Source organism: Microtus ochrogaster, unplaced genomic scaffold, assembly GCF_000317375.1.
Source record: "Microtus ochrogaster isolate Prairie Vole_2 unplaced genomic scaffold, MicOch1.0 UNK29, whole genome shotgun sequence".
NCBI lineage: Eukaryota > Metazoa > Chordata > Mammalia > Rodentia > Cricetidae > Microtus > Microtus ochrogaster.
Genome location: NW_004949127.1, coordinates 2,040,485 through 2,051,578, shown reverse-complemented (window position 1 = coordinate 2,051,578; position 11,094 = coordinate 2,040,485). Strand labels below are relative to the sequence as shown.

General features: G+C 44.5%; 1 protein-coding gene across 5 annotated transcripts in view; it reads right to left on the bottom strand.

The window, feature by feature from the left end:
- Rgs22 (regulator of G protein signaling 22) overlaps positions 1-11,094 on the bottom strand; it is a 101,740-nt gene that overhangs the window by 58,042 nt on the left and 32,604 nt on the right. For all 5 annotated transcript variants that reach the window (XR_003378835.1, XR_003378836.1, XR_003378834.1 and 2 more), the window contains exons 7-11: positions 10,453-10,582; positions 7,695-8,307; positions 6,218-6,379; positions 2,975-3,149; positions 343-476 (exon numbers count right to left, since the gene is read on the bottom strand). Coding sequence is in view for 2 of the 5 variants with exons in the window: in XM_013354105.2 (XP_013209559.1) it covers positions 343-476; positions 2,975-3,149; positions 6,218-6,379; positions 7,695-8,307; positions 10,453-10,582 (1,214 nt within the window). In the remaining 3 variants the exon portion in view is untranslated. The remainder of the gene's footprint in view (positions 1-342; positions 477-2,974; positions 3,150-6,217; positions 6,380-7,694; positions 8,308-10,452; positions 10,583-11,094) is intronic.

Below are 11,094 nucleotides of genomic sequence, written 5' to 3'. Positions count from 1 at the left end.
AAATAAATAAATAAATAAATAAATAAATAAATATTCAAAGAAAAAACCCACTGGGAGTACAGAACAACATAAAGAGAGGAGACACAGCTCACTGTGCCAAGCCTCTTAGAGCTCTCAAACTCGAGAAGAGGATTAGAGTAGAGCTCCTCCTCAGAGGTCAGTTACAAGTCTGACAGCAGCTGGACACAGGCACCGTCCCCTTAAACGTGTTATTTCTGGGATTCTTCTAACTTAGCATAGGCAGGTCGATCATAAGCCTCTAGCACATAGTACTGAATCCTAAAAATTCATATTAAAAACCAATAGAGTAAAACACTTAACATTCAAAAGAACTGCACCTACTCTTTCTCAAGCCTGTCGTCCTTGGAAGGAACGGGGTGCAAGGACTCGCTCCTCCCAGGCTTCTGAGACCCCGTGCTTACTCTTGACAATTTCTTAGGCGATTTAGATAGTGGCGATAAACTGATTTCTTCTCCCTAAACATGAAGAAATAGTGAAATGGAAATGAGCAAAATGAAAGCAGAGATAATAAAATTCCGCATTATCTCGAGCTTGTTTTCTCTCTAGATTTCAACCCTCACTCTACTGCCCACTGAACATCGCACTAAAACAAACGATCCCCCGTGCTTATGCAGGTTTTGTGGGACAGTAAACTCAGAGCAGCTCAGATGACAAGCGGAGTCAGAGACGGGCTAAGTCCTTACTTCCAGGACCATGGAGGCAGACTCCTTCCCGGGGAAGAACTCGGCAACCAGCCCTTCTTCTGGAACAGAATAGGCTCAGGACTTGTGTGGGAGAGCACCAGGAGGTGGTGGGGCAGGGAAGTCAAACAAAGATGCTTGCTTAGCCATAGCAAAGGACCTAGAACTTAACAATACTGCATCTTCCCTTTCAGGGACAGTTTTTATGTTTATGGTTATTTTTCCCATTCTTAACCATTTCTAATGGCAGCAGAGGAAGAGATGGCTCAACAGTTATGAGCTGCTCTTAACTGACTGCTCTTCCATAGTGCCCATGTTCAATTCCCAGCAGCCACGTGGTGGCCCCAAACTGTCTGTAATTCCAGTCCCAAGGGATCTGAAGCTCTCTTCTGGCACCTGTGGTCATGCTCACTGTACACAGGCATACATGCGAAACAAAACACCCGCACATACAAAAGAAATAAAATGTATTCTTTCAACAAAACTATAAGGTGGGTTGTGGGCCAAGGGCAGTTGTGAGCTCTCAGGCAGGCTCCAAGACAGACCCTGGAGGAAGAACAGATGGTGGGGAGGGGTCCCCTAGCAAAAGGGAAGAAGAGTCAGCGATGGGAAAGAGATTGGTGCTTAGGAAATGGGCAAAGCTGCTCTTTGTTGGTGGACCTTCAGGTGAAGGCTGGGCAGGTGGTTCTCATCTGTAATCCCAGCACTCGGGAGACTGAAGCAAGAAGGTCACAAGTTCAAGGCCAGCCTGGGCTACACAGCAAGGGCCTGTAGTTTTAGGTATTAAGCAACTGTTAATGAGAAATACTATAAGAATCTGGGCTTATAATTAAATATATATTATAAAAATGTGACTAAATTTATAGGAACATAAAATAGGACAGTAGCTTTCAGGATCTGGGGTGGAGGAGGGAAGCAGAGTAGTTCCCACGCTGTGGGATCATTTTTATTTTCTCGTTGGAGGCGGGGTCTCACCTTGTAGACCTGACTGTCCTGGAACTCACAGTGGAGATCAGTCTGGCCTCAAACTCACAGAGATCTGCTTGCCTCTGTCTCTCAAGTGCTGGGATTTAAGGTGTACATCACCATGCCTGGTGCATACATTAGTGTGTGTGTGTGTGTGCGTGCCTGCGTGCGTGCGTGCGTGCGTGTGTGTGTGTGTGTGTGTGTGTGTGTGTGTGCATGCTCTCTCAGGTCAGAAGATCCCCTGGAGCTGGAAAGTTATGAGCTGGGTACTGAGAACTGAACTCAGGTCCTCTGAAAGAGCAGCAAGTGCTTTTAACCAAGGAGCCATCTCTCCAGCTCTCCTCATTTAAAAGTAAATTAAAACATAGTTTAAGAGTATAAGGCATGGGAAAACCTGTTAGTAAGTTTTGGATCACACACACACACACATTGAATGTATACGTGTGTGCAGCACACTTATGTAAGTGCACACAGAGGCCAGAAGGCATCTAATCCCCTGAAACTGAAGTTACAGTTATTGATGAGCCACTTTATGTAGATGCTAGGAGCCAAACCCAGTTCTTCTGCAGGACCAAGTGCCTGACCAAGGATGGGAGACACTAACAAGCCGCAGTAAAACAAGAGGAAGCAGTGTGGCTGGGTTGTGGTAAACTGGAGAAGAATGTGGGAAAGTGAGGGGCAGGGCTAGCAGGGACCTGCACAGCTGGGCACAGTTTTCATGTTTTATTCTAAGCGGAAGAGGAGGCAGCTAGAGAACTTCTGGCAGACAAGTGAGTTGTTCATATCAGAAGGGTTTCTCTGCTTGCTGAGCACACAGGGCCCTCCCTCCTTCCTCCCTGTGGCCGTGTGTATGTTCCAGCAGCAACCGCTTGTGATAAATGCCATCCATGGCTGCCCTGGTCACTTTCTCGTTCCTCTAATAAACACGCTAATAAAGGCAACCCGAAGGAGGAAGGGTAATAATGTGTCTCACAGCTCCAGAGTGGTTTGCTCCATCACGGGGAAAGCATGGTGGCGGGAACAGGAAGCTGGCTGATCACACTGTACCTACGTTCAGGAAGCAGAGTGTGAACAGGAGATGGGTCCTAGCCAGTGAAGCTTCAGGACCCAGCCCCAGGGACTCACTTTAGAGGTGGGGACCTCTAAAGGCTCCACAACCTTCCCAAACAGTGCCAACTGGGGACAAAGTCTCAAACATGCAAGCCTATAGGATATAGCTCATGTTCGAACCACAGCAGTTGACAAACCCAAGGACAGATTTTAGCTGTGCAGTTAATAAAGGGCAGCTCCCACGCTGGACACCCTACCTGGACCTCGGGGACCTGGGGAATGCAAGACTTTGGTCTTAAGGGCAAGAGGGTTGCCATCTGTGGGAAAGGGTCAACATCCTTCCTGGGTTTCTCTTGGCGAAGGCGCCAGAATTTCAGTTCCGTGCTGGCACTTTTTGTTGATAACGAATGAGTTACACAAAATCTTGGTCCCCTATTTATTGAAGAAAAAAACCTTAAGATTCATATGTTAAGATGGAACTATAATAGATCTCAGAATTAAAAGCATACAAACGATATAATTCATCATCATGATTATTAATCCTTTCTGTCACTTCCTATTTCTTTTTCTACTGATTCTCCTTCAAAGTATTTTTCTATGCCAGTGGTGGCATACGCCTTTAATCCAGCACTCAGGAGGCAAAGGCAAGCGGATCTCTGTGAGTTCAAGCCCAGCCTGTTCTACAGAGTGAGTTCCAGGACAGGCTCCAAAGCTACAGAAAACCCTGTCTCAAAAAACCAAAAAAAAAAAAAAACCAAAAAACTATGTTACTTCATTATACTTCATTCTCTAATAGAAAAAGGTAATATAAATTAGAAAAATCCATAATATTAAACTTATTATCTGCTTGATAAGAAAAAGAAATACATGAAAGTATTAAGGAATTTAAAAATAACAAAATATGCTGTGGTGGTTTTAAAGCAGGCCTGTATTTATAATATCAAATAAAAGCTGCTCAAATTAGCACTAAAAATATATCAACATTTTGCTGGGGTTTTTGTTGTTGTTTCTGTTTGTTTGTTTGTTTGTTTGTTTGTTTTGAGACAAGGTCCTTTTTATATATCTCTGACTGTTTAGGAATTCACTCTGTAGAATGCACCTAGTCTGGGATTTTGGAATTCACTCTGTAGAATGCACCTAGTCTGGGATTTTGAGAGTCATAGTGTACCCCCAAGGGACAAACTTCCTCCAACAAGGTCACACCTCCTCATCCTAATTCTTTCAAATATTTCCACCCCTTAGTAACCAAGCATAAGAGCCCACAGGGAGGCCATTCTTATCCAAACCACCACATCCACTCCAGGCTTCCATGGGCTTGTAGCCACAGCGTAATGCAAAAACGCCTTACTCCAACTTCTAAAGTTCCCATGGTCTATAATATCACAGTCTCAACTGTTTTCAAGTCCAAGGTTCAAAGTCTCTTCTGAGACTCAAAGCAATCTCTTAACTGTAAAATAAAAAAGCAGACATTCCCCCAACACACTATGGCACAGGCTGTGCATCGCCATTCCAAATGGGAGCATAGCCAGGAGACACTGGACCAAAGCAAGACTGAAAACCAGCTGAGCAAACTCCAAACTCTGCATCCGTGTCTGATGTCAAAACTCTTCAGATTCCCAACTCCTTCCACCTTTGTGGACTGCGATGTATTTCTCTCTCTTGGGCTGGTTCTACACTCTGTCTGCAGCTTTCCTAGGCAGATACTCCAGTGCTCTGGCATCTCCAACATCTCGGGGGTTCCAAGACAATCCAGGCTTCACCTTCACAGGTTCAGGGACACCCCTGACACAGACCTAGCCTCAGCGGCTTTCCTTCGCCAGAGAGGGGACTTCTACTGAAAACCAGGATAAATCCAGACCCCCTAGCAGGAAGAGTAGAGCCAAATATCTAGGTTAGTCGGTTCAGTGACTCTGTTCCAGGAACTGGCTGACCACAAAGTTAGATTATAATCTTGAGAACAATCTTGAGAAACGGAGAGTTACCCCCTTGTGATTATCACTGGTATTTTTGGAATCTTCCAATGACTCCCTCCCCTACCCCCTTTGGGTTGTGGTTTCTTCCCTTAAATACACCTTTTCCCAGCTACTTGGGGTCAAACTCCTCTACCCCTGCATGGGATATGAGTCTCGGCCCCAGCACAATGGTTCCTGTCAATAAACCTCATGTGATTACAGCAAGGACGGTCTCTCGTGAGTTCTTGGGGGGGCTTGTTATCCTGAGACTTGAGTGAGAGTCTCCCAACTTGGGGGGGGGGGGGAAGGGGCGGGGTCTTTCACTACAACCTCTTTTCCTGTATCCTTAAGTGTAAACCCAGACCCACATGGCTGAAGCTGCCAAGTTCTGCTGCTTGCTGGGACTGGACTGTGGCCCCTGTTCTACATCTTTACCAGCTTTCTGTTGGTGGTGGTTCCCTTCATTGCTTACATTTTTTCTTGAGTTCTTTTTCACAAGCTTAGCTGGGTGGGGTCCTGCCCTGAAATCACCACTCCCTTTTTTCTATTTAGCATCCGGTTTTTCTTTAAACTTTTTATTTCCTTGAGCGTGGACTTCGCTCCATTCCACTTCCTGGTGCTCGTGTTCTCCTCTGACTGGACATCTTGTCCTTCTTTCTGTCTGGCCTGCTCCTTCTCTCGTTATAGATCAGCATCTGCACACTCCCCAGTAACCACGTGACCCAGTCCACACTGCTGCCTTGAACCCTGCTCTGCCAGTAATTCGTCCAAACTCTTCGATTTAACCTCGGAAAGCATCACAAAAATGGTCCCTAGGCCACTTACTAATTAATATTCTTTTCCCCTGAATCCTCTTGAGTCAGGCCGTCATAATTTACACTGCTCTTAGCACCACTTTCTTCCATGCTCCTGCTAGTATGTCTCCACAAGCCCTGCTTAAAGCATTCAGCTGCTTTCCTAATCCACATTCCACCAACAAGGAGCAAGGTCAGGCCCGCCACAGAAACCCCCACTCCTGGTACAAACTTCTGCTGCTGTGAAGAGACACCATGCCCACAGCAACTTTTACAAAAGAAAGCATTTAAAGGGAGCTTGCTTACAGTGCTGGAGGTTAGTCATTTTCATCATGACAGGGAGCATATCACAAGCATGATGTTGGAGCAGTAACTGAGAGCTACATTCTGGTCCACGGGCCAAGAGTAAAACAGACTGGCCCTGGTATATTGAAACCTCAAAGTCCATGTCCCCCCCCCCCCCCCGTGACATACTTCCTCCAACAAGGCCACACCTCCTAATCCTTTATAATCTTTTCCAATAGTTCCACTCCCTGGCCACCAAGCATTTGGATATATGAACCTATGGGGGCCATTCTTACTCAAACCACCACACCAAGCATCTGAAAGTTAAATGCTTTTCAAAGAAAGCAAAGATAAACTGGTCACTTTAGCTTTCCATAGTTACATAACCACCACGAGACAAAATGAGTTATTTGTATCTAGCCTAAGGGAAGCAACGGAAAGTAACTTTGATCCACATCGTTTTCCTTACCAGTACAGAAGCAGGGGTTTTATGACTTCAATCTGAATGTTTTTCAAATGTTCTTCTGTCCACCGGGACCCATTGAGCAGTTTAAACTTGGAGAGGATCTCTGTAGAAAGGTAACGCTCCCCGCTGCTCACAAGGTAGCACTTCTTCATTTTCTCAAGATGTCTGAGAGGAAACACAGTTACACACAGGTCAATACATTGTTCAACTTCTCAATAAATATACCTCTGCACCAACAATCATTACAGAGTACTAAAGGGTTTATAGACATAAATTATAAATTATTTCCAAGGGTGTTTGCTTTTCTCAATAAGCTGGATGGCCTTGTAGAATTGTGCACACCAAATCTCCAAAATTTGTAACTTTGTTACCTATAATGGTTTTAAAAAAAAAGGCAGAGAGAAATCAGCAGGGAGGGAGTGCTGGAAATCCTTCTCCAGGAGCCACGGTGCGGCCAGAGCAGGGAGAGGAGGGGCCATAAATCAAGAACAGTCTCCTCCAAAAACTGTAAAATGTAAAGAAATAGATTACCTCTGGAACTGTGGCTTTTAGGTTACTGGATGTGGGTAATTCATTATAGAGACAACAGAAGTCCATAGTATTGGTCCTGAAAATCCCAGTGTTTCTTGTATATGACTCTACTGATATGTCTTACAAATATAGATCAAGGCAGGTTACAGAATCAACCATTTGCTGAGCCTGAATCAAAGCATAAGCTCTGTGACCCAAATTCTACTCTAATAACCCAGTCACTAGCGGGTCTCCACCAAGCCCTTAGGAAGAAATGCAGTCTACGGTGCTTCAGATTAGATCAGGAGCTACAAACCTAAGGGCTGACTTAAAGCAGTGTCCTGTGAAGATGGACACTCACGGTAATCTGAAGCATGGAGCCAGTCAGACGCACAGCTTCAGGGGAGACAGACAGCTCTGTGGCATCTGACCAGAGACCACGGCATGTGTCAGCCAGGCAGCCTGATGGGACAAGAGGCCCCGTACTGGCATCCATAGCTGCCTAATATGAGTGTGATCATATAGCTGATAAACTACTTTTTATATAAAATTTTTATAATATTATGACACTATAAAGAGTATAATTTTACAGCAGATCTGGAATTTATGGAAAGAAACATTATTCAAACCCAAATAACTACTATTATTGATATCGGTTTTATTTATTTATTATTTTTTTATGTATTTACTTATTAGCCTTACTTTTTATTTTATGTATCTTGAGTTTTTGGCTTGCATGTACGTATGTGCCCCCACAAATAGGCTACCTATTCAGCCCTGGTATCTTCAAACTATGAAATCAGAAAACTTGTGATATCAAAAATCTATTATAAAATAAAGATCATTGTTTTAACCCTTCCCGGTGCATAAACTACATTCTGATATTTAATGTTTGTGCTTGAATAACTTAAACAAATATTCTATAATTTGCTTTTTTTTTAAACTATTGGCAAATAAAAAATGAAAGTACCTTTGATGTCTTCCAGGGTCCTTAAGAACTTTTAACCTCTCAATGTCCATCCACAGCCACCAGTATCTTTCTCCCAATGTTCCCTTTAGAAACTTCTTAAATCTTTCAAATTCCCTTCTGTTGCCAATGTCATAGGTTCTGTGAGAAATACACCAGTCGGCCCTGCCCTCTGGCCCGATGCTCTCACTCTTTGAACTTAAACTTACTTTTTCCAATTTCTCTTCTGAGATTTCCTTTGTTGTTTCAAGTTGGGGTGAACTTACGGTCTTCTTGCTGGGCTCCACTTTATCGAATATCACCTGGGTGATGCTGTAGAAGTTGATGTAGCCGGGGATGCCGCTAAAGGAATGGCCTGTGATGTTCTCGATGGCTTCTCTCAGGATGAAGATGACATAGGCGTTGAGAAATTCTTCAAATGACGAGAAATGCACGGTCTTTTGTTTGTCCTGTTCATCTTTTCTTTCCAGGTATACTCTCAGAAGCGCTTGGGAAGGCGTGTCTTTCACTGATACGGACCCTTCTTCTTCCTCTTCCATCTCAGGAATCATTCCGGTGGTTTTAGTTGGGCTCTTTATTGTCCTGGGGTGAACTCCATCATCGAAGATTAAATTCTCTGTATTAAATTATAGAAGGCTAATAGATTAGATAATGACCCAGCTCTTCCACTGCCAGGTAGGTGCTGTAGAAAATGGCAAATCGCACGGACCAGGAACTTTGGAGGGATTCTCAAGCCTTGTTGGGAGGCCGTGAGGGAAAAACTGCCAGCAGGAATTAAATCTGCCTTATGTAAATGTGCTAAGTATTTATAAAAAGGGTTTAATAACTATCAGACATGCAATTCTTATCATTAAAGTGACAAAATAATGCAGGGACTTATAAAAGATTACCTTCCTCCGCCCCCCCCCAAAAAAAGTAGGTTTAGTTCTTAATTTCCTCTTTCAGAATTCAGGGAAATATGGAGGTCTGCCCTCCGGACTCCACAGCTCTGGGGGTCGTCATCAGTGTGCCTGCTCTCAGTGTTCACTTTCTGTGAGCAGACTTGAAGTCTTCATGGCTAGAAACATTTCATTATAACTTTGTATTGAAAATGAATATAACAACTTCCCCCCTGCAAGTCTGTACACCTGCAAGGGACAGCAGGGCTGGACAGAGAGCAAGTGGGGCCTTCCTGCCCAGTGCCCTTCGGCCAGCCTTTCTGTCCACTGTTCCGTGCTCTAGGGTTCCTCTTCAATACGGAGAGAAAGGCCAGGAAGCACACAGAAACCTAGATCCTTTCAATGAGGAGGGGTTGCTGTTGATTTTCAGTCAGTCAGTGCACTGAGATCTACTTTCTCCAGGTGCTACAAACACATCCCAGAGAGGTTAGAGCAAACTGCTACGGATTTCCTGAATTCTTAGGCTCATGTCTGGAATTTCCCCCTTGATCCTATCTTAATTGGTGATGCCCATTTCATGGCTGTTTCTTTCAATTTTTTATGAAAAACTGGTATTACCCACAAGACTCCCATGACAGAACTGATCTGTTTTCCAAGGAGAGAAATAGTCTAAACTGAGAAGTAGAAGGCAAATTCAATTTCTACCCATTATTGTTTCCATTTTGTTGTTGTTTGAGTCACAATCCTCTTGCCTTGGCTTCTTGGGGACTAGAATTCCAACAGTCCTGGTCCATTTGCTGTCAGCTCAGAAATATTATACCAGTGCTGTGGGACAACGGTCTTGTACCCTGTAAAGATTTGCCACTTGTATTGCTTTAATAAAATGCTGATTGGCCAGTAGTCAGGCAGGAAGTATAGGCAGGGCAACCAGAACAGGAGAATTCTGGAAAGAGGAAAGACTCAGTCTGCAGTCATCACAGAGGAAGCAAGATAAGAACACCTCACTGATATAAGGTACCAAGCCACATGGCTAACATAGACAAGAATAATGGGCTAATTTAAGATGAAAGAATTAGTTAATAAGAAGCCTGAGCTAATAGGCCAATCAGTTTATAATTAATGTAGACCTCTGTGTGTTTCTTTGGAACTAAACAGCTACAGGACCTAGAAGGACAGCAGCCTCTGTCAACACCTATAGAAAGAGCTATAGAAATAAAGACAAGACAATCCCCGACTGACTACACAAGGTGTGCTGGGCTCTGGGGTGGCATTCTCTACACTAGAGAGGGTGTGCCGGGCTCTGGGATGACATTCTCTACACTAGAGAGGGTGTGCCGGGCTCTGGGGTGACATTCTCTACACTAGAGAGGGTGTGCTGGGCTCTGGGGTGACATGCTCTACACATTTATTATATATATTAGCCTAAGCTGACAGGTGAGAAGAAACAAGAGTCCAAGTGGAATAACTCAGCACAAAGACCATGCAACTAAGAGCTAGGCTTGCTCAGGAAGGCCCGCCATGCCAGCACAATGGAGGAGGAGGCAAGAGGGATCGTGATCACAAAGCCAGCCCGAGATACAGAGCGAGTCTGCAATTAGCCCTGACTGCACAATGTGACCCTGTCTCAGCAAACAAAATCACAAGGCTGATAAATATGGGCCTTCGGTTCTAACCGCCTCCCTCCGTTGTTATCTTATCCACTTTAGACTCCCTTTCAAAAGCACTAGCAAACAATAACAAAAGCCAAACCAACAAACAACAACCCAACAAAACCCACTAGGAAGTACAAGGGAGGCAGGGACTGTGTGGTGAGCTTCTCTGCCCACCTCTGAAATGCAGGATGCAGCAGACAGCAGACTCTGAAGGGCCTTGTCTTTGCTTACCAGACACAGAAGAAAGAGTTGGTGATGCAGTTTTGTGGTGGGGTACACAGCAGGGTAGCGAAAAGGTCGTTACTGTTTGCTGACATTGCTTTGCCAGTGTAAACCAATCTTGCGTTTGAGTATAGGAGGCCTAGGAAGAGAGAGGCGTTAGTTTAATACAGCTTTAATAGCATTCTACCATTCAAAATGCTGAAAAATAATCATTATAATGCAATTTATGGGTTATAATGTATGAGGGAAATACTTTATTAAAGGAAAATTGTACTAAAAACTCAGTAGATAGGAGTGGAGGCTGGAGAGATGGCTCCACGGCGAGGAGCACTTGCTGTTCTTACAGAGACCCAAATTCAGTTCCTAGAACATGGAGTGGCTCACAACAACCTGCAGCTCCGGCTCCATGGCAAGCATGCAGGCAGACAACATGCAGATGAACAGGAATAAAAAAACTTAGAGAATGGGAAAAGAATAAATTTCAATTCACTCTTTCATATTAGGTGACGACAGGCAAAACCTGTGCCTGCTGCCTACACAGCCCACTGTCCTGACACCCACCTCACCCCTCCGTCCTGACGCCCACCTCACCCCTCCGTCCTGATGCCCACCTCACCCCTCCGTCCTGACGCCCACCTCACCCCTCCGTCC